At 31.9% G+C, this 25,458-nt stretch overlaps 1 protein-coding gene across 3 annotated transcripts in view; it reads left to right on the forward strand.

The window, feature by feature from the left end:
• Positions 1-25,458, forward strand: part of LOC118197184 (serine/threonine-protein phosphatase PGAM5, mitochondrial-like) — a 74,672-nt gene that overhangs the window by 29,292 nt on the left and 19,922 nt on the right. For all 3 annotated transcript variants that reach the window (XM_085807420.1, XM_085807421.1, XM_085807422.1), the window contains exon 3: positions 6,899-7,020. In XM_085807420.1, the coding sequence (XP_085663546.1) occupies positions 6,899-7,020 (122 nt within the window). The remainder of the gene's footprint in view (positions 1-6,898; positions 7,021-25,458) is intronic.

A 25,458-nucleotide genomic window follows, 5' to 3' on the forward strand; every position in this document is an offset into this window, starting at 1 on the left:
CAGATACATTGTGTCAAAATATTTGGTAGATTTAAAATTATTATAATAAGTTAAAGAAATATCAAAACTGCTAAAATTTTTGGCGACCCCTTTGGGAGTCGCTACCCACAGTTTAAGAAACCTTGAGTTATAGTAATTTTAGTGAAACTGTGTACAGAACAGACTTAAAGACTAATTGTACTACTTGTTATTTATATAGTAGTAGGAATTTATGTACCAGCTTGAGGGCTTAAGTTTGTTGATTGGTGTACTTGAAATAAAGAAATGATTTTTGAATTTGTACGACATCATAAGTATTTAATGGTAATGATGAAAAAAATCCATTACCTGTATGGCCATTACGAGCATCAATGCATGATGTAAGACAGTGAAGGATCAACGTAAATGTCATTTAAAATAAATGCAACTTTGTTTAATGTACCTTGTTAGTAGTTTATTTATTGTTTTATTGTATTTAAATAGATGTAAAGTTATGGCTCATTGGACTTCCTCGCATGCTTCGTAGGCAACAGTTCTAATGAATGGGGTTCATCAGTGAAATTTGATTTGATTTTGAGAACTATGTGACTGTGCATTATATTGATCTTACTATATAAAAATTAGTAACAGGAACTGACATAGTGCAAGTATTCATATAATGATGTAGATTGCAGCATCTCATCTTCTTTAACTGCAAGCAAGGGAAGTAACATTTATATGATGCTTATAACTTGCTTTTAAACCTGTATCTTGAAGAAGAAATTCATTTGATGTGTGCATTTCTAGTACTCTAGTGTACATATTATCTTTTGAAAAATGGGATTTTGCTATATCCCTATATAAGGATAACATATGATTGACTTTCATAATTGATATTTTCCTATGCCATGAACTGAGGTTTAATTCTATATGCTGTTGCAGTATTCAAGCTAAATTGCCTTAGCCGTCAGCATGCACCTATATGTGAATGTTGTCAATGAAGCCATAACAAAAAAAGTAATTCATCTTTCAAGCCATTGCAATACCATTTTGCTTTTCAAGAGATTTTTAATATGCTATAGCCAATGCTGTTGATGCAGAAGAATTAATGGAAGACCAGTTAAAAGGTGTTTCGGACTGTAGCTACTAAATAACGAAACTAATTTTCTTTTAAATCCATCTTTTATTCTATTTGAAAATTAACCGCTCAATTAGCAGCCATTCAAAAGTCCAAGCAGCACGTTTCTCATCGAACAAGCTAATAAAAAAAGAAATACAAAAACAAATGATATTGACGCATGCGCGTTACAAGAGTCGTTGCTAGGCAACTAAGTTAGAGATGAAAGGTTTCGCATAGCAGACATTCAGGCGCCAACAGGTGGTATCATTTAACCCTTTGCCTCGCGCTATGTTATTTTTATAATTTGTTTAACTTAAAACTCTAGAAATTGAATATTATGATCCTAGAGACAAATAATATATGAATTTAAAAATTATACTCTTGCCCGTTGTTTAGTGGGGGTGGTCGCACTGTGAAACCAGCCCGCGTCTAGGACTTTGAAACTTACCTAGCTAGTAGGGGGGAAAAAACTTACCTTTTCCCGTGCGTGTTTCCAATAAATGACGAAATTTACAAATTTAAAAAAATGCATGCAAGAATTGCATAATATATATATTTTTTACATTATTTTACAAACTAAATAGTCAGAAAAAATAAACATTTATGTAATTTTTCTATAGCAGTAAAAGTATAAGCACCTACATAATAAGGACGTTTGGCTACATGGATTAAAAAAGTAAAAAAAAAGATTAAAAAAAAAAGACTTTTTTTCTTTTCTTTTTTTTTTAAATTTCAAAGAACAAATATTTTTTGTGACACTGTTCAAAGCATGTTTTGTCTTTTTGGTACATGCATAGACCCACGTTACACGTTTCGCACTTGTGGCTTATTCTATGATCTTTCTTCCTTGTGCTACAAAATGTACACTGATTGGATCGAAATTTCACTGGTATATGTCCAGCGTTATTTAGTTTATCTTCATCAGGCACGTGAAATTTGTGGTTTTTTTTATGTCAATGTGGGGGGGGGCTTCGTCTTTTTGGCTTTGGTACGGATCATTCGTTTCCCATTCATACTTATTTTATTTGTATTTCGTCTCAAAAGATTTAATTTAAATAAAACTTTACACGATTTCTAATTTTAATTACAGCAAAGTATATTTACATTAAACTTAAACCACAGGAAATAATTTATAAAATCACAATACTAGCTTGGGGAGCAAGTGTGTTGAGGTCAGAGAACAGTCTCTGGAAAAGAAAGACTTTTTTACTGGGCAGGTGCATGTATTGTTTAGCAATAAAATAACTCTGTGATTTCAAAACCCCTTATCTATACTCAGGTAAAAATAAACATTCCTATTTGAGAAGCAAGCAAACGCTATTGTGAAGAGCAGTGGTTTTAAGGCGTGACCACCGAGCATTGTGACACAATGTTCTAGTGGGGCAGTGGTCGTGCCCTGAAACCACAAAGCAAATGCCATACATATAGAGGGTTTTTTTATATATGCAGTTTAATTATTTCTATTTTTTATTGTTTATGATAGAAATCATGATGTGCGATGAATAACTTTTGAAATTTAAAGTTGTTTATATTAATAAAAGGAAGTTACTTTGTCTCATTGAAAACGAATTTTAAAAGGCATCTGATTAGAAGTACTAAGACCTAAAGCATGTATGATTCTGTAATCATTTTGTGTTATTTAGAGTCAGAAGATCAGTAATCAATTGATTTTCACTCAAAAAATTCGAAAGTTGGTGGTTTCAAAGTGCGACCACCACGCGTCAAAGGGTTAAGACCTCTTAATGCTGTGGATGTTGAATCATATGAGCTGACATGGTTACAAACAATCATTAGATGTATTTGAAATACTTCCCATATGGTTCATTAGCAAATGTGTCTTCTTTTACTTGAATGCACCTCTTTGAGCTGTTGCTTCTCTTTGCCATTATCATCAACATTGTCCATGAGTTCATGCATTACAATTCTTTGTCATACAATGTGTACTTTGTTGTGTTGATGTTCCTGCTCTTTTACCATTCCAGTCATACAGAACTGAATTTCTTTCTGCAGAATCTTTAATGTTGTAATGTCATTCTAAATTCACTAACTATAACCTGTATAAAGTTCTGATACCTAGCATTAATCACATAACATTTTAACCACTTAGGACTTCAAGAAAGACCACTAAAATTTTAAAAAATAGGTCCCCGAAATGTGTTTATTTTTTATTGCCAAATTGTAAGAAAAATGGAATTTTCTTGAAATCGGCAAAATATGTATAAAAAGTCATCTGTTGACCCAAAATTAAGTACATATAAACAGTATTATAAAGATTATTTTCATACAAGCTGATATGAATACCTTCCAGAATACAATTTAGCATATACATATCTTCTTAATCATCTCCCTCTAATTTGTCCAACGTGACAATTTAAATTATACATAATATACTACAGGAAATCAGCTGCATTGCAGTAACAGCGTATTTTTTACTAGACTTAATACAACATTACATTCATACAGTTTTACTCTTCCAATGAGAAATCTTTTAACATATGACACCAATGACTCAAAAATGAAGTTCACTCAAAAGCAACTATTCCTTCTGTGTTTTTAATTCTGCCGTTTCTGTAAGTTAGTTTATGAAACTCAATTGTTGGAAAGAACGTAACTTTATTTCTCTACTGACCTTGCTCTTCACAATAGAAAACCCAAGTGTGTATATGCTAACTCTGCTTGGCATTGCGAGCTAGCTGAATCACCCAAACCGAGTTACTGTCATTGCACTCATGTTATCAGAGCTGTAATCAAGTATTTGTGTTTATCCTTTTCTCATTTTGCATATGTATGTCTTTTAATTAAAAAATTTATTATGGCATCTAAAAGGAAGTATGATAAAGCAAAACAAGAAATGCAAAGTTCTGACATTATCTCAAAAAATTAGAATTTTAGGTAAATTGAAAAATGGTTCATATGTTTCATCATTTGCAAAAGAACTAGATATAAACAAATCAAGAACAATATGGGAGAATGAAGAAAAGACTCAGTCTAGTGTCAAAGCTGTGGCAAAGGTTACTTAAGTTTCAAAAAGACTTTATTTTGAAAAAGAGTGTTGATAGCTTGGACTGAGAATCAAGTAAAGGAAGAAGTTTCAGTTGTAGTTGGTGCTGCTATTTTAAATGAAGCCTTAGATATTTTCTTTTGTTTTAAATAAATATGGCCAATCTTCAGAGAAAAATCAACTCTCAAGCAACCAAAGGTTTTCTTTAGAACTTTAAACATCATTTTAACTTGATCAATTCAAAGAGAAATTCAAACCTCAGTTCAGGCTGAAAATAAAGGACACAAGTTATCAAGTTTTCAGTGAGAATGAAATGAACCTATAAGTGAATGGGACAACAAACCTACATCACAAAGATACAAAAGGTTTTCCCAAGTTTTAAAGCTTTTCACTTTGCTTTTTTTTTTGGGGGGGGGGATCAATCCAGCAACTTCACTCACAAGCCTCTGTTCATTTATCATTCTAAAATGTCTTATGCATTGTAAGGGAGGAAAAAATTTGAGCAGTTTCCAGTTGTGTGAAAGTGGAATAGAAAAGTTGAGTAACGAAAGCTCTCTTTAATGACTGATTTGAAAGTTCATCCATTAAAGAAGTCAAACATTACATAGAACAACAAAACCTGAGCTTTAAAGGTATCATAATTCCCGATAATGCTGCAGGACACAGTCCAGAACAATTCACAGCACTGCATTCAAAAGTAGAGGTTTTATTCCTTCTATCGAACATCACATTCATAATCCAACCAGTGCATCAGGAAATCATAAAAGCATCCAAATATTATTATGTCAGGCATGTTTACATCTCTGCAAATAAAGCACTAGGCAAAAAAAGCATGACCCACTAATGGCATTTTGGAAGCATTTTAACATAAGACATTGTATAAAAATAATGAAGCTTGCATGGGAACAAGTGAATTCATCTACCATAAATGGTTATTGGCATCAGCTCTAGCCAGAAATTGTCAACAATTTCAAAGGGTTTTGAAAGTGAACTCAAGAAAATTGTGAAAGTAATAGGCGGCAAAGGATTTTGAGGCATGGAAGAAAGAGAAATCTAGAATGACGAATTTGAAATGATAAATGGAGAGTTGGATGATCTTGTTACACCAGCCATCAGTAAAAGCAGTGATAGTGAAGAAGATAAAGTGCATTCAACATACAAGAAATTAATTAATTTATTTTTTTAAAAGGTACAGAAACTGAATTTTAATGGAGAATTGACCCAAGTGAAGAAAGAAGACATTTTATGAGAAGCATTGAAAAACTTTGTACTCGTTACAGGAAAACATTTAATGACTTACATCAAATTTTGTTCCAAGCAAAAATCATCTGCTATTTAAAAATTGTAACATAGCTACTTAATAAGCAGTCGTAGAAGTTCTTTCAAAATTTGTTTAATTTCCCTTAACTTTGCAGAATGCTGTTTTACCATGTGCACAATGTGGTAATGACGCAACCTCGATCTTCAGCAAGGGTTTGTTGTAGTAAACTTATTTTCTATGACTTGACATTTTATATTTATTGCACATCTTGAAATTTCTAGATACAAATTAATACTTCAATTTGGCACGATATATTTTAGAACTGGGTGGAATACAAAGTTCCACATTACAGTCTTGCCAATAATATCTTGTTTCTTTTTCAGTCACTGCAACTATTGTTAGAATCATCTATTTTTGGTTCACACAGAAATTTAAGAATGTTAACTTCATAAAATAAAACTTGAAAGCTCAATTATTATTTTTTTAATGTGCTAATAAAAGTGTGGTAATTTTCTTCAAAGCTTAAATTTTCCTGAACCACACATGCATAAATCATGCTGCACACAAAAAGTGTTACCTGTGTGAGATACAGGCAAAACTGCTGTAAGTCATGGGTGTCTAAAGTGTGGCCCAAATGCAAATTATGAAAGTATTTAAATTTACAGAAATTACATTAAATTTGAATTTGATTCATATATAATCAATTCGTTGGCATTTTACAATAAAAATTTTAATTCAACTGGAAGAAAAATTTGAAAATGTTTTTTTACTGGAGTTTTATAAAGATTACCTAACTAGCGATAAATAACCTAATTTCCACAATCATGCTTTATTAATGTCTTCAGCTTTTGGCAGTACCTATATTTGTGAACAATTATTTTCAAGAATGAAGCATACAAAAACAAAAATAGGACAAAGATCACTGACAAACGTCTTGGAAATGTATTAACAATTGCAACCTCATCTATTGAACCCGATATCGATTTGCTTGTTCAACAAAAGCAAATTCATCCATCTCATTAATTTGAATTTTTTCCATCCTTATGAAATCCAAACTAAATAAAACAAAATTTTTACAAATTAATAATAAATATGTACCATACATATGTAATTCAAATTTTAAAAAATGAATAATGAAAAGAAGTCAGTTTATTGTAATAAAACAACTTAGAGCTTATTTTTATTCAATTTGTTCAAAAATATTGTATGTTTGGTTAATTTTTTTTTTTTTTCTTTGCAATATGTCCCTCAAATGGTCATAGTTTAGACACCCATGCTGTAAGTCATGATTTTGCTCACAGGAATAATTGAAAATCATTTATTTGGTAGATGCGGCTGAGACATATGCTAGTTATTTCCAAGTAAAATAACATTAGTGGAGATAATATATTTTTACATTTTATTGTTCACGTGATGTGTATTTAGATGCATATTTCCAAGTACAGCAATGTTAGTGTAGATAATATATTTTTTTTCATTTTATTTTACACATTATATGTTTTTAGATGCATATTTAAAACATCCCTTTTTTGATGTAAATTTTAATTTCTACCCCCAGAAAAAGCCTACCGGAAAAATCTTTTACAGACCATACTGTGTGTAATAATATATTCCTTATACGACATGGCCAATATTTTACTGCTGGACAAACTGACAGCTCTAGAGATCTGACATTTATTGGTAAATATGCACAACTGTTTTGAAACTGATAAATTTAGTTCTTGGAGCTTTTTGCATGCTTGAAAATCATTCTGTCATGTTTCTTTCCTCAGTTAAGCCCCAAGATATTTACATAATAATTCCTTCATTATGTATGGAAAATGTACCCTGTTGAGGTTCTGAACAGAAAGTTTTATATTTCATCCCTTGAGTTTTTACAGCTTAATGTAATTTAACCTCTTTATAAATATATATTAAAAAACATAATTTAATTTTACTAGATATATTATTTCTATTTTAAGTGCTTTATTTTCTCTGTATTATTTTTTGAAAATTGATGCCTTCTGCCAAATTTCTGTAGAATCGGTGTTTACTGTCTAGGAATATGATGTTCGTAAACTTACTTCCGATGTGGCTGTCTAGGGGCTAATAAACTAGTCCAATTTACAAATAACTTGAATATTTAATGAAACATGAATAGTTGCTACAAACTAGAAAGTAATTACATACATAGAAGGAAATAGATGAGATTATTTACAAACGAAGAGAAGGAATCGTATTTCATAAGCAAACATCTTTGAATCGCGTCATCGTCTTCATGGCGGAATCGCCTGCCTGCCTGCGTCATCGGCCAAGTGAAAGATTTCCCCTCACAGCTTGCCGCGTCATCCGATTATATATGAACGATGCCAACCCACAACTGCTCGTCCATCCTGATGGAATGCGGCCTCGCATTCCCGCAGCACCACTGTCTACATCTAGGGATCTGAAAAATAAAATTAAAAAAACAAAAAAAAGGGGGATTTTTAGTTACTATTGATGGAAAAGTCGTCTTAAATGTCTATTTCAGCCATCTTTTCTCATCCTCTTAACATCCTCAGAAATAATATTTATCTCTTCTTCAAAGCTCTTTCAGTGTTCGTTCATCTTTAACAGTCTATCTGAATACATGTATTTTACAAACACGTCTTCCTTTGATGTTGTCTGGAACAATTCATCTAGATCCGTCTTCGTATTTCCGTCTTCTTAAACATCATATGGATACGTCTTCTGAATGCGTCTTCTTAGATACCGTCTGGATACATCTTCTGAATGCGTCTTAGATATCTTCAAGATCCGTCATTCGAATGCGTCTTCTCAAAATCATCTTCTTTAAGCCGTATTTCTTCATACATTTCATCCTTAGACATCATCTTCAGTCTTCTTAAATTAGTTCACGTCTTTAAAATAATAGTCCATAGTCAAATCGGGAGAAATTTGTCTAGTCGGGAAAAACGTCTAAATCAGGAATCATCAAAATTGGTATTTCATTATCAAAGATTGTCTGTCCATGGTTTCAGGTATTCAGCACAGGTACTAGTCTTGAAAAGTCCTTCGGTAAAACCAACCTTCTCCACGTTGTTTGTGTCATTAGGTTTCACCTTGGTGATTTTGTATGGACCTAAAAACTTGGATTTAACTTTATACCTGGCCCTAGTTGAGTGCGTTTAATAGCTACCATATCATTGATCTTGTATTTACGAGGGAGTTTTCGACTTCGATTGTAAGTCTTTTGATTCTCTTCCTGGATCTTCCGAATCTGCTCTTTCGCCTCTTTACGTAGATTTTCTCTAGACTCGATAAAGTCCCTCTGAATTTCAGCTTCTATTAGTTCTTTAATCTTCCTGTCCTTATTCGTCTTTATCTTCGTACCAAACAAAAGCTCGAAAGGTGTCGAATTGATACTCCTCTGAAAAGTCGAATTAATTATTTGCTGGACATCATTTACGTGTTTGTACCATTTCGTAGGGTCATCTATAGCCAACTTAGAAATGACTGATATGATAATGGAATTCAACCGCTCTACTTGTCCATTAGCTCTTGGTAATCCTGTTGTGATTAAGGATAGATGAATATTTTCCTTAGTACAATAATCAGCAAATTCTTGAGAAGTAAATGCAGTACCTCTGTCAGCTACTATATTGCAGGGATTTCCAAATAATGATTTTTGAATTTCAAGTTTAGCTATTACTTCTTTACTAGAGATGGTTTTAGTTGGATGTAACCAAACAAATTTTGTAAACGAATCAATAACCGCGAAAATGTATTTATAATTCTTGTTAGAACTCTCCAAAGGTCCTAAATGGTCTATGTGGTAAGTGTTTAGAGGAATATCTTCTTTAGGTAAAGGATGTAATAATCATTCCTTCTTTCCAGATTTCCGGTTGGCCAGTATACAGGTAATACAATTTGCGATACATTTTTCAATTTTCTCTTTCAATTTAGGGATATAAAAATGTTGTCTCACATGTTCTTCAGTACGTTTGGCAGCAAAATGACCTCGTTCATGTGCATCTTTAATTACTTCAATTTGCATAATCTCAGGTACTACTAGTGCTTCAATTCCATTCACCATTTTGTAAAGCACGTCATTCCGCAAACAATAATCTTCATATGGCTTAGACTTCAAAACTTCTTTTATAACTTTTATATTTTCGTCAGTTTCTTGAGCTTGAATTATTTTAAATGTTATACCATCTTGAATTACAATACATACAGGATTTCGACTAAGAGCATCCACATGTCCCATACGGGTGCCAGATCTGTGTTCGATTGTGTAATCATAATCTTGTAACATTAATGCCCATCTAGATATTTTAGTACAAATGTCTTTCTTGCTCATAGTTTGTTTGAATGCATTACAATCTGTCACGATTTTAAATGGTATGCCTAATACGTACACCCTGAATTTTTTAAGAGCTTCTACTACTGCTTTAACCTCTAATTCGTAGCTCGAATATTTACGTTCAATGTCTGTCGTTTTCCTACTCATATAATAAACCGGATGCACCTGATTATCAATTAAGGATTTCTGTAACAGAACCGCACCATAACCGTCAGCACTAGCATCAGTGTGTATTTCGGTTTCTGCTTTCGGATTATAAATACACAAAACAGGTTCTGATGTCAATATGCGTTTCAATTCGTTAAACGCATAAAGTTCTTTAGTTTCGAATTTAAATTTAGAATCTTTCTTCAGTAAATCACTAAGCGGTTTTGCAATTAATGAATAATTAGGTATAAATTTTCTGAAGTAACCAGTTAAACCTAAATAACTTTGAACATCTTTTAAACATCTAGGTTCTGGAAAGTTAATTACTGCTTTCGTTTTAGAAGAAGAGGGATATAATTTCCCATCTTTAATTTTGTGTCCTGAAAATTCGATTTCGCGCTTCAAAAATTGACATTTCTTAATGTTTAGTTCTAGTCCATATTCCGATGCAGTCTGTAATACGCGTTTCAATTTTTGAATTCCCTGAGCTTCATTTTCGGAAGGAATAATGATGTCGTCCATATAGATTACAACAATATTCTCCTTTAAAAGATCACGAAATATATCGTAGATGTATCTTTGGAAAACACTTAAGCTGTTGGCAAGACCGAATCGAACCCTCAGAAATTCATACTGTCCGTTTTGTGTCACGAAAGATGTGTATTTTCTACTTTCTTCGTCCACTTCAACATGAAAAAATCCGTTCTTTAAATCTAGTGTTGTAAATACCATTGCTGCTTGTAATTTATCAATAACATCATCAATTAATGGCAGAGGAAAGCGATCGCGAATTATTTTTTTATTCAGGCGCTGATAATCCACACAAAGTCTCCATGAGCCACATTTTTTCCTACTTAACAGGATATTACTTGCGTAATCAGAACAGCTTTGTTTAATGATTTGTCTCTCCAACCACTCCGAAATCTGTTTATCAATTTCACGCTGCTCAGCTGGGGGAAAGCGTCGCAGCGAGCAATAAACTGGAAGCCGATCTGTCAGCACTATTCGCATCTTCAGGCCTGATGTTTTTATTTTATTCGGCTCATAATTCCTTACCAAGTGTAGTATTTCATTTCTATGTACTCCGTCTTTGATATGGCTTAAATCAATTTCCTCGTCATTATAAATATCATGAATGCACATCAAATAGTTTTCAGGTTGCAATTTTCTAATTTCGACTCCTTTTTTATTTACAGTTAATTCCCCTTGCCTTATAATATCAGTACCAATGATCGCTTGTAAAAACATTTCGTTTTCTGCGATAACACAAATATTTGATCGAAATGAAGAACCATCAATTTCGAATTCACCTTCAAATCTTCCTATAGGCTTAATTTTTCCATTAGCAAACCCCGTTAACTGTAGATCTGCCGACTTAAGTTCAGGAGAACCTATCTTCTTATGTATATCTTCTCGGATTAACGTTACCTGACTACCAGTATCTATTAAAGCATCAATTTGAAAATTACCCAAATTAACAATTTTATGCATTTCTTTCTGACAAGTCTGAGTTATCGGAGTAACAGCTTTGGCATCTTGGATATTTTTAGATGATGTTTTCGAACAATCTATGGCCTTGTGTCCGAACAAATTGCATTTAAAACACTTAAATCCTTTACTCTTATTGTTACAAAAATTAGACTTATGACCTAAACTTCCGCAATTATAACACCTTGGCTCTTTAATCTTACTAGGTACAGCGCGTGTTTTATTTTGTGTGTTAGTACTTGAATAACCCTTATTCTTCGTATCTGGAACGCGAATTTTCTCATAAATTTTTAATTTCTCTTTGAATTCAGAAATAGTTTTACAACCGTACAAAACAATTTTGTTACTACTCTGATCTGGTATCCCATTGATTACATAATCAAGAATTGATGAATCATCAACAGAACTGCGACTGGCTATTTCACGCATGGCAATTAAATATTCGGAAAGTGATTCACCAGGTTTTAAGTGTCGTTTCTGTAACAAATTATGAAGTTGTGCACTGTTTATTTTAGAACCAAATTCAGATAAAAGATTTTCTTTTAATTTTTCCCATGATATTATACCTTTCAAAGACCTAATAAACACTTTAGCAGAACCAGTAAGCAATTTTTTAGCAAACACAATTTTCTGTAATTCCGATAACTTAAATAATTTAAAAGATTCTTCTAAATCACCAATGAAGGATTCAACTGGATATGTATCAGTGCCATTAAATTCAGAAACAGTTTGTAGAATATCACGAAAATGTAAGGAAATATTGCTAGGCATTATAATGTTTTCATTCACTGAGTTATTTATGGGAGGTGATTCTGACCGAACAGAATTAATATCATCATTTTTATCAGAATCATAAACACTTTCGTTTTCAGATAACTCATCATCGTCATCACTTTCGGATTTTAAAAGCTTAAAATCACAAAGACTATTCAATATTAAATCACAGTTTTTATCAGGATTTGAATCATAATTAAGATGTAACAAATTACACACAGAAATAAAATCATTTGCAGTAAGAGTTTTAAGTAATTTTTGTTTTGTTTCTTTAATATTAAAATCAGATGGAAAACCGCAAAAGTTACGCAATCTAGCTCTATTTTTTCGATCACCCGAAGTTCCAAACACAATTTGATGTAAAAGTTTAATTGACTTAGTAGGCCCAGTCTTTAAAGAATTTGAAATTCTAGGAATAGAATTCAAGGTAGTCATCTTAATTCACAATATCATAGAACACTATTCTTAGAAGTAACAATGTGGAAATAATCGAAACAAAACTTACTTATTTTGTAATATTCATAATGCTTCTTCCTAGGCTCCTCCCGGACAGGCCCCCAAATCTGTAGAATCGGTGTTTACTGTCTGGGAATATGATGTTCGTAAACTTACTTCCGATGTGGCTGTCTAGGGGCTAATAAACTAGTCCAATTTACAAATAACTTGAATATTTAATGAAACATGAATAGTTGCTACAAACTAGAAAGTAATTACATACATAGAAGGAAATAGATGAGATTATTTACAAACGAAGAGAAGGAATCGTATTTCATAAGCAAACATCTTTGAATCCCGTCATCGTCTTCATGGCGGAATCGCCTGCCTGCCTGCGTCATCGGCCAAGTGAAAGATTTCCCCTCACAGCTTGCCGCGTCATCCGATTATATATGAACGATGCCAACCCACATTTATATGCTATGAAAGTTATGCTGATGTTAGTTTCAAAATCCACACCATTTTAAAATTTCAGAGTTAAATATGTATATTCAAATGTGTTCTTTTAAAGTGATCTGTAGTGCTCTTGCATTTTGATTTTCACATGCTAAAGTAATCCAAAATGCTATAATACTAATCAATGCTAAAATTGATCAGTGAAGGTCACTGATCAATGCTAAAATAATCCAGAATAATTATCTGCAATTGTTACTTCACTAATAAGGTAACAATGCGCTTATAATTTTTTTAATAGTGGAAATTGCTTGAATACTACATCATCATCTGCAGACTGTGATAGGCCTTTTTATCAACTTTTTTATTGTTGATTGCCATTTGATGTAATATTTTGAATCAGTTTTAATTATGAAAATTTTCATAGCCTCTTTCATAAATTCTTATTCTTTCTCTGTTTTTATTATTATTTGAATAAATCTAATGAGGATTACTGAAGCATATATCCCACATAACACAAAAACATCCTTGGGATATCCCGAGGATGTTGCTCGCGGGATATGCGCACATCCTCAGGACATCCCGGAATATTCCTCGAACCTCCTAAACACCTCCTCCCGAGAGCTTAATGTCACATCCCAGTATATCCTCAGGACATCCTAAGTCCCATCGACAGCGTACAGCATGTTATTAGAATATGAACTCCTACTTACTACATCCCGGGATATCCCACTAACCTCCTAAACACATCCCATTATAACCTAAAAACATCCTACCTATGTCCCGTCGACAGCGTATGAGATATTATTAGGATTTAAAGTCCTACATACTACATCCTCAGGACATTCCGTAATATCCCAGTTTCCTCCTAAACTCATCCTATCTAGGTTCCACCGACAGCATTAGTTCTTTGAATTGTACACCATGCAAACAAGCTACCATCTTTGGTAAAAGTCATATCTCTGCAAGATGAGTTTTCATCTTTTGTAAATTTGTTATATTCCCCTTCAAGAGGTGGGCCATGGCAAAATCTGATGCCTCTTGAACTACGAAGTGCAATTACAGAATCTTGGGCTGACATAGTTTTGGGCTAGTTTCCCAAGTTTAAAAAAAAAAACTACGTTCCCTTTCAATTCCAAAAATGAAAAAATTGCAACTCGATTCCTTTTAAGATATATAAACACAGAAAGCATGTATAACTAATTTTGCATTCTCCGCTACTGCCATTTGCTGTTCCGACAGCATATGGGATGTTATCAAGATTTGAAATACTAGTTACAATATCCCTTTAACCTCTTAAATACATACTCTCAACTGCTTAATGTCACATCCCAATATATTTTCAGAGGAAACTTCCAGTGAAAGTATGTGAAGCTGTTGTGATGATCTAAAACCTACTTATTTTACACAGTCCCAAATTCTTCTCCTATGGTTACTATGGAAAAATCAGAAATGTTGAAAATATTTATACAACTTATTTTGTTTTTAAATCTGAATTTGTGAATATATTAAAGCTGAGGAAGGAAATTAAAATGAATTATTAATACAAAATATTATAACTGAAAATTTTGCTTTTATTTTTAAGCTATTAAAAATCTTTCGATCATTTTTAAACATCCAATAGTCCCCAAATTGAAGTATTCGTAATTAAATTATTTTACAAAATCAGTTTCTAATTTCAGTTAATTTGTATTAAAAATTCAACAATAAAATTAGCCATTTAATAATCTTTACATAAATGAATAAATATGTTTTCGTAACATGAGAATGCTGCAGGCTTTTTTTATATATTTAATATTTAGTTGTAAAAATTATGTTAACAATTCTTTACATCATTCAAAAGGTAACTCAAGAAGCTCTTCTATAATTCTTTCTGCTCACACAATTAAAAAAAAAAAAAAAATCGAAAATGCCTCAGATTTTAACAGTCACTCAAAAAAAAAAAAAAAAAAAAAAACATTTTATAAGATACTGACACCAGAAAGTTATATATCTTCTATATATTTGAAAAGTGAAGAAATATATAATGTAATTATATATAAATATTAAATGTTTTCAATTAGGATATATCATGAATTAAATGCATTTTAAATCAATCAGATTAAAAAGTATAAAGAAATACATTGTTAAGAACTGTGTGTATTGCTTTTAAATAGCTCTGCTTATTGATCGATAATAGATTAGATTTTAAAGGTAAATATGTTAAACTTTGCCAAATGGCAAGACTTGAATGAAAAGCGAAACAAGTTTACGATTAACAATATGAAGTCGCATTTAAAGACTAATGGCCCTTTTCGATTTAAAAAAAAAAAAAAAATCTGAAAATAATTTGCACTGGCTCATTGGTATTAGTTTATGCAGAATTCAGTAAAATGAAATTTACCAGTTGAAATCAGCACTAAATTAAACTTTGTAAATTCTAGCATATGTTAAAGGTTATCTTGTCCAGAATTTTATTACTAACCATTCATTTCACAGAAAAATAAAACAGTAATTGCCATTTATATGACAATCAATATCAAAAATTTAAATCTGCATTTTATGCAACACAGAAAAACTCCAAAAGATCTACTGTTTACCATGCAATTAAGGCATTTTATTCTGCAATCAACTCTACCAATTATTAATACTTCTAAGTATATTCAGTTTACGCTTTCTGCTCAATATATACTGTGTAAAATTTTCCATAAATTTATTAATTCATTTTATTTTGAGGTGAGTTGTTATTCAACTCTCAATGTCAACGAGAATGTTTAGTTCATTTTTTATTCAGTCTCAAAAGAGAAATCAAAATATGTGTATTTATGAATCAAAATACATGAGAAATCACAGTGAGAAAAGCACTGACACCTTAATCTGTGATTATATATAACAAATGCAGTGAATTATAGTTAACAACTAGTGAAAATATTTATATTTCTGAAATATTTCATATATAACATTTTCAGTTTCGCCTATGTGGCAGTTTGAGAATTTTTTTATGTATACCAATTTTTTAAATGTCTAAAAATTTTTGTATTTTCAAGGAAAACTTATTCTTTCACCTTAGTATATAAGTAATGGTAATTTACCAAATAAAATTACTTAATGGGGAATACAGAAAAATATCTAACCACTTACCTTTGTGACTTCATCTGCAGAGAGACTAAAAAAGTAGTTCAGCTAAATCTGTTATAATAAATATTTATAAATAATGCTAAATCCTGCAATAACTATTAATATGACAAATTTTTGTAAACCTATTTATTTGGATGAAAAATAAACACATTCAGAAATTTATGGCACTATATTATGATTAAGAGAGGAAAAACACTTTTCAAAATTCAAAATAGTTATTAATCCAATTTATCACATTTTCTTTAAATTCCTGAAAAATAATCCATGTAAAAGAGGAATATGTATTCTTATGAACTCTTGATAAACTGGATCTCTGCCATTGCCTTTCACAGCACCTAAAATAAAAAAACACTCACAATTACTATATGTGAATATAATCCATAATTAAATTTAAGCAAATGACTATTAGAATGCAAATTAAAGGAAGCATTTAAAATGTTTTAACATTTAGTATCTGTAAACAGAGTAGCAATTATTTGATTATTCGATTATAGTAAAATAAACATGGAGGATGCCTTTTAAAGTTTTTTAACTCAAACCACCAGCTGAACATATGAGCAGTTTTATCAATCAGCCTCTAGTAGGGAACCTGGATACCGAATCAACATATAAAGTTACCAAGATAAAGAGAGAAACAAAATTATGATAATCACATCTTACCTAATCATGAAGCTATTTTAAATTTAATGTGTAGGCAAGTCCAAAAAGAGTGAGAATGAATTTATTTTGCAACACAAAGTAAAATTGTCTTGCAGGAGAAAAAAAAAAAACTTGTCTCATGAGATTGGCAAGTAAAAAATAATTAACTGCATCTAGTAACATTTGTTGTCTGACAAAACATAAGTAATTGTTAGCTACGTGCAGGGAAAAAAATCTGATCATGATAAGCAATATGCAATTTTAAACTTTTGAATTTAACTGCAGAAATCTACCAAAGAAGTATATTTTATGTTGTAACAGTAGTAAATGAAGATGTGGCTAATCTTTACTGTATGATACACCTTGGTTTCTGTCTGAAAAAAATCGTGAAGTGGTATTGGTTTTTCGTGAAATCTGGAAGCCCATTGCGTCAAATAAGTTTTTCAGTAACCCTAATGTTGATAATGTTGGCAAAAGAGCCTTTGGGGGAAAAAAATTAAGTTTTTGTCAATAAAAAAGGGTTATTTCTGCAAATATTGCCAACATGTTATGATAAATTTAGTTGTGGGCTATTTTTTTGTAATAGTAACCCTTTTGTACAGACCCGGGTTTTGGGTTCTTACCATTCTTTTCAATTGCTGTGTTTGGTTGCACGTAAGTCTTGTATTTTCAACTTGCTATTATTTTGGTGTGGGTACCATCGTTTGAGTATGTCCGAGGTGACTAAGAAACAAAAAATATAATGCATTGCTTATCTGGAGGATGGAGGAGATGCTGGTGGGAAGCCTAAACATATGCATGGGGAAAAAAAGTTTAAAAAAATGACTTTTCATTTATTTATTCGTCTCTGTGTGTGTTAATTTTTTTAAAAGGTTTGTTGTTTAATGTTTTTATGTTTGGAAATATGTATTTTTGGTAACTAATTCCTATCTGTTTGTGCAGTTTTGGTTGTCTCTGTGTGTTAACACAGTGGCGAGTTTTTTCTGGTTAACATGATAGTTTTAACTTTCTGATTTTCTTAAACTGAAAATAGATCAATGTGTACATGGATAAAGTTAAGGCAGCGCACAATGCCTAGTTTGTGCAATTCTCTGTTTTTTTTTTTTTTTAAGTTAAAATAGGTCGATGTATACATGGACACTGAGTTTGTGTACGTCTTAGACTTCTTACTTTGGTTTTGTGTAGTGGCCATCTTGAAATTGGTGCTGATCCTCCCAGGTGATGATCTTGATATAAAAAAAAGAAATGATTCGCCAAGGGTTACAGTAGAGTAAAATTTTACCAAAGATGTTCTACCATAATCACCATTTCAGTGGTTTAAACACTTGTGGAGCAGTATGCAGAGGCACCCCAGCCATTATGGTGAACAAAATTATAATAAACAGAGCCACAACAATTGTCTATAAATATTGATGTATAACACTGCAGGAACTAATATATTTCTTATGCTAGTATATACAGAATCCTTAATTGAAGTTAAAATGAGAGAAGGCTGTGCATGCATTTCCTTTAATTGAAACATGGATTTGACCATATAAATCTGTCTTACAGGACATGCCACACTATGCAGATAGGCAGTAAATAGTGCTCATGTTGTTTTTATTTCTTAGAGCTATGAAATAAATATACTTCTACATTTTAATTTTTTCTTTTCTTGTTTCACATTTGGATTACCTATCAAAAATTAAGGAATTTTGATATTATTACAATATCTGAGTCAAAATAACATTGCAAATAACAATTATATGACATGTTAAGGTAATGAAAATTTTAAATTAGGTTTAAAAAGTAATTCTTAATGTGGCATATTTTTGAATTAAACTCTATTGACTTTAAAAACAATAAAACGTCCCTCTTTATTAGGGAATTTAATTAACTAATTTTAAATACAAAGCAATGTATGAAATTTTTCCCTTGTATGTTATAATAACTGAAACAAAATTACACTGATACAGTCAAAATTCCTAAATGCAAGTACATAAAATTTACTTTAGCAATTTTAAGAAATGATACGCATTGAACACATGAATAAATTTCTATCAAACAATAATTTATTAAATTTGGCTAGTTTCCATAGTAAACTTTAACCATTAGATTACATTATTACACCATGTTATCAGTTTGAAAAGCAAGTCATATGCCAGATCTTGGTTGTAAAAGAAATACATAAAATAATACACTCATGTCCATAAATTAAGGATAATTCGGAGTTACGCGGAACTTGAACTCTAAAATAAATATATCACCTGTAAAATCACTACACACATCTTCAAGAATCACATGCAAATTTCAGGAAGTAACCAGATGACACTGATGGTACGTCACAATGACGAGAGTGATATATAAGGAATACAGGCAAAGAAGTAAAATTGTTCGCAGGTGCTTTATAAGCATTTCAGTGCAATAACCGAATAGTTATGACACAAAGGACGCATTTGGATGATTTTTTACGTGCTAGAATTATCGGCCATCTGGAATGTGGGCGTACCCAACTGGAAGTATCAGACGAACTTGGAATTGCCCAAAGTGTTATCTCCAGGCTTTGGCAACGAATCCAAGATGATGGTAATGTGAGTAGATGTGACAGCACACGTCGCCCCAGAGTTACAACACCGAATGAGGACCGGTATTTGGCAGTTACTGCCAAAAGAAACAGGCGGAGCACAGCCTCAGACCTGTCTCGTCAGCTCTCTTCAGCCACTGGTACGACAATTTCAAGGCAGACCATGTACAGACGCTTAGGACAGATTGGTCTATATGCTCGTAAACCTGTCAGATGCGTTCCACTTACTGCAACTCGCTGTCGCCTGCGGTTAGCCTGGAGTAGAGAGCATGCATTGTGGACACCGCAACAGTGGGCTTGTGTGACGATTTCCGATGAGTCCAGGTTTAGCTTGCAGTCTGATTCTCGCCGGACTTTCATATGGAGAGCTCCAGGTACCCGTTACCACCAAGAAAACATCATTGAACGACACCGTTACGGTGGTGCAGGAGTGCTCGTTTGGGGGGGGATTATTCTGGGTTCTAGAACTGACCTGCATGTTCAAATTGGAACCATGACAAGCCAAATCTATCGGAACGTCATTCTGGAACAACATGTACGTTTGTTTCGGGGTACCATGGGCGCACAACTTGTGTTTATGGATGATAACGCCCGTCCTCACCGTGCAAACATCGTAAGCGAATGCCTTCAATCGGAGGATATCACCTATATGGACTGGCCAGCATTCTCACCGGACTTGAATCCAGTAGAGCGGACATACTTGGCCGAAGAGTTGCAGCCCGTCAACCTCCTCCTACATGTCTGCTGGAACTTCGTAGAGCATTGCTTTTTGAGTGGTGTAATATTCCCCAAGATAAGATCGATGATTTGATACGCAGCATGTCTAGGCGTTGTACGAACTGTATTGCATCGTCTGGGAGACATACAATGTATTAACAATCATACCAACCATGTAATATTGGTTTTTTGTAAATAGGGTTTTTTTTTTTTTTTTTTTTTTAATTTGCTCTCTTTAGAAAAAATCGCTAATTTTTTTAATAATATCAAACATATAGCATCTTTTTTTGCTCTTTACCTTTTGTTTAATAAATAAGCTTTACAAATAAGTCAAATTTGTTTTGCTTCTAACTCTTCCTTTGCCTGATTTTGCATTATCCTTAATTTATGGACATGAATGTATATAGATTATTGAAAAATGATGTATACCAGTATTTATAGATATGATTAAATGTAACAGAAAATTTACTGTCAACCACATTTTTAAGTGAAATGTATTATTTTAACATTTTACAATATTTAAGATATGGCATTAAATGCAACATTATGTGCATGGACATAAAGTTATTAAATTAAAAAATAATAATAATAATCAAAGTATGAATATCATGAAAACTTTCAAAAACAAGCAGAATTTAATTTAGAAGACTTTTAGACACTTATGATAAATAAATTTGAGACTTCTCCACCCAAAATTAAATTATAATTAACTAAAACCAGTTTGACTGATCTTCCACAAAATCCTTCAGCTGCAATTTTTTCAAGCTTGAAAACCAAATTCTTCTCCGCATGGTAATAACATCTTAACCAGTTGAAACCCCTACAGAAAGTCTGACAACACAATAATAGAATTAATAGAATAGAAAAACTAACACAAAAGTGTAGAACATGATTTAAACTTAACATTATTAAAAATTTTCGTGCTTTCTGACTATCTGAAAAGCTCTGAAAATTGGCAAAATGTTTGTGTGGTTAGTTTATGATTCATATCTACTGCTTTGTTCACAAGTAGTAATTCAAATAAGCACTTTATAAGAAACAAGAAATTTTAGGATGCACACACACAAAAATGTATATATATTGGGTCAATATTCACATATTTTTCATCCAACGGAATACTGTTCAGAAATAAAGATTAGATATAAAGCATGTAAATACATGTGTGTGGTATGCATACTCATAGTTTGCTATTATCGTTTACATACTCTTGCAGTTTTAGCATAAGTTGAAGCTGTGAGGGCAGATTATCAGAAAGTATCAGAATTTTTCATGTATAAGAAAAAATTGCCATGACAGTAGTATATCAATTGTTTAGCACTGACATTTACATATTGCATTAGAAATATATATTAATACAGTCAAAAGTCATTAATCCGGACTCGTCGGGACTTCGGCGATTCCGGATTATCGATTTTTCCGGATTATACATCATCAGTTTAAATCTGGTAAGATGGCATGCAGAAATTATAAAATTAAAAATATGAAACCGTAATTTCTGAAATAAAGAACAATTATGATCTAAAGTGTATCAAAATTTACAAAAAAAAAAAAAACTAAATATTTATTTGTTTACTTTATTAAACATTTCTTTCAGTGTATGTTGTTTAAGTTGCTTCATTTTTTATGTGATAATACATTCTCTTTAATTCTATAAACAGACATAATTTCTTGTTCAATTACAAAGTTCCGCTGTTCAAGTCCTATAATTGCTGTGTCGAGAATACCGACTAATTTGTCAATCGAAATTTTTTCGTTTTCAATAACCTCTGTCACTTTCTTCGCTATCGGAAGTGAATTATAATGACGAGGAATTTGATTTAAATCATATCAAAGATGGAGTACATCAAGATGAAATACTACATTTAGTAAGGAATTATAAGCCAAATAAAATAAAATTATCTGCCCTGAAGATAAGGATAGTGCTGACAGATTAACTTCCAATTCATTGTGCGCCGCGGCGTTGAAGATAAACAGAGTTTAGATAAACAAAGGATATGCCTTTATCCATTTTTTGCAGGAATTCCACTTTTTGTTTAATGGACTTCGAAACATACTTTCGCTTTGTAAATCCTTTACATATTAGTAAATATATATCAGAAATTCTATTTGACATAATCGAAAGTTCAAGCTTACTTTTATAAAATTGCTCTAACAGTATGCAAAAAAATGATAAGCCGAATCCCATTTGAAGATTAAGGAACAACGCAATCTGCAACGTTAACTGAATTAGATAATTTTAGCTTTGCTTATACCGTCTGTTATACATTAAATGCACATTCGTAAACGTATTTTGCGCACGCGCACACGCATATTTGCAGCCGTAAAGGTTCGCGGCGTCAAAGGTTCGCAACGACTTTTGACTGTATATGTATAATAATAAGATAATTGCATACTATTAATTCATTTTTTTAAATGCCAAACTTATAACAATTCTTTCACATGAACATCTAAAATCCATTCTTAACTAAAAAATAAATAATAAAACCATGTAAATTTCTTATGAAGCCCATCATTTCCAAAATGTCCACTTCTGAAAGTTCCCAGCATTTCTCAGTATATTTTTAAATTACTAACTAAGCATCAATGATCATCATTTTCGCTAATGTGACAATATCTTTCACACTTCTTTGTTACCACAAATAACAAGTAGGCTTCAATAAATCTTTAACCGATACATGCTACATTTGTCTAAAATTTGTACAAATAATAGAATTAAATAAGCTCTTTATAATATGCTCAAAGAAATAATTTTGTATGAAAATTTGTATGTTACGTAGCAGATTATTGGCCTTATTAATGATTCAGGAAATAATTCAAATTTCAGCTTGTGTTAAAATAAAAACTATAACACAAAGATAAGCAAATTTCCTTATGAACAATGCATTTTAACATTATTCAATCACTGGCAATCACGCAATACTGATTGCTTCAATAAACATTATTGTATTTGTGTTATTTAAAAGAGTGTAATGTTTTTTAAAAAGCATTACACTCTTTTCCTCTTTCTAAAACCAAAAGAAAACCCAGATAAGAAATATGAAAATATCAGTAAATCAGTTGTGCAGCCATCTTGGATTTCGTTTCAAATCAGACAGACGTTTACTGATTTGCAGAAGAATACGAGGAACTAGTAGTTTGCCGGATACAATTTGCAATGACACAAAAGAATATAGTTCTACAGAACTTCCTACATTATTCCATAATAAACAGTACTGTTTCATAATTCTTTCTTTATCTCATTAATTAATTAATATAAGTAATAGTTAAATAATGCTGAATTCATTTTCAATGAAATGTAAAATTTTGCATGTATGTGATGACCACCTTCTGTCCAATATTTCTGAGAATATAAACAAATTTTGGAATCTGAGAGTATCTAAATAAATGTATAGAATATCGCCTCTCAAACGACCACTTCTGAAATTGACCAATAGTTCTGAGATTATAAATAAATATTGATATTAAGCATTATTTCTCTAAGACGACCATCTGTATGTAAGACCAAAGCTTCTAGAATCTTGGATACTCATCAGAGAATTATTTTTACTGCAAAATGATCGTACGACTGTAATTCAATAACAGATCGTGCGATTAAAAAACATTTTCCGTCTTGTAATTAGGGAAAAAAAAAATTTTCCTCTATAAGGTATTTTTCCCGCTTTCCTAGAGTGCCTTCGTGGTGAAGTGGTTCTGCACGCTGGGCCGGTATTTCAGAGGTCCGTGGCTTGATTCCCAGCGAAGGCGGTTGCTATCCGCCCCCCCCTCCAAAAAAATCCTAATGCCGCCCGAACTAAAAGGGTGTTGGAAGAGGTATATCCACACCCAGGATTTAGCTATTGGGTCCCCCTTTAAAAAAAAAAAAGTCACCCTTTAAAAAGAGAAGTAATATATTTCTCTCGCTTTCCTAGCATGCTTTTGTGGTGTAGTGGTTCTGCACTCTGGGCCAGTTATCCAGAGGTCTGTGGTTCGATTCCCGGCGAAGGCAGTTGCTAATTTTTCATCTTTCCTGCTTCCAAAAAAATACCTAATGTCTCTACACTGTAATTTTAAAAAATTCGTTTCCACGATTTAAAAAAAAATTCTAATTTTACCTATATTTATAGTAAGGTTTTTAATCTGTAAGTAATTATACATGTAATTTATACATTTTTTATAAAAAAATATATGTTATTTGGAATTTAGCAAATATTCTAGAAAATGCTAATACATTGGAAAAAATCTTTTCCATGACTAAATAAATTTTTAAAAAAGTCAGAAAAAATAGCAGTTAAAGTTAGTAACAAAATAACAAGAATAAATCATCAATCATATCAATATTTTTAATGTACAGCGTTTAGAAACAACTTAGTCAAATACATATGAAAATTAAATGATGTGCAATGTCAAAAAACTGAAACTGGTAAATTTGAGAACAAATATCATCAGAATGCTTGACAACCGAAGTCTTCCGGACAATGCAGTATGAATGTCCTCAGGATGTGAAATTGGTGAAGTCCTCAGGACATCTGATAATCAACATCTTCAGGACATCCTCTCATATCCCAGGGCATAACGACTTAAATAAGACATCCTCAGGATGTTAAATTACGATGTCCTCAGGACATCTGAGAATCAACATACTCAGGACATCCTATGTATGTCCAGGGATATTGCAACTTAAATAGGACATCCTGAGGATGTTTTGTGCTATGGGGGATTTAAGGGTTATTCAGCATTACCAAGAGCTTCAGCAAAGAAAAGTAAATAAAATACTGGATTTGGATAGGTATTTCTTTAATTAGAAAATTTTTTTAAACCTTCATATTTTTTCAAACTAAGAAGGGTTTTCTATTTCATATAAAGTTTGTTTTCATTCTTATTCTGCTTTTTAACTTTCTGCATTAATTTAAATATAAATCATTGTGCAGTTATTTTTACTTTAGAACCTTATTGTTTTCTAATTCAAATTTTTCAGTCTTAAATATTCATTTGAAAAATGCAATAGATTTCTGTGCAAGTTATATGATTTGACATATGAAATACCAACAGTTTATTCTGAGAAATTATGTATGTTATTTCACATTAAAATGCAAGGTGATTAAAAAAGGTAAAATAATATAATTGTGATACATTTATATGCATTAGTACTGCCTACTCAAGCAATGCAGAAAGGTAATCATATAACTTATCTCTGTGCAAAAGTTTTTATGGATTTCACTGTATTTTACTTGTATGGGTTTCGATTTCTGTCTTAAAATTGCATTTTATCACACACACACACACACACACACAAAAAGGGGGGGGAAGCTTATTATACATATATGTGGAGCCTGATAAATTCTGAATTTGTAAATTTGCTAGTAATGATGCCTGGAACTTTAATTCTATTAAAATGCAAATACATTTATTTATTATTGTTAAACAAAAATATTGTTTATTAATGTTATAGAAAGTCTTTTATGCAGTATTTTCTAATGTGTAA

This window comes from Stegodyphus dumicola, chromosome X1 (assembly GCF_044657685.1).
Source record: "Stegodyphus dumicola isolate Sdum_Otavi_A_Nest chromosome X1, ASM4465768v1".
NCBI lineage: Eukaryota > Metazoa > Arthropoda > Arachnida > Araneae > Eresidae > Stegodyphus > Stegodyphus dumicola.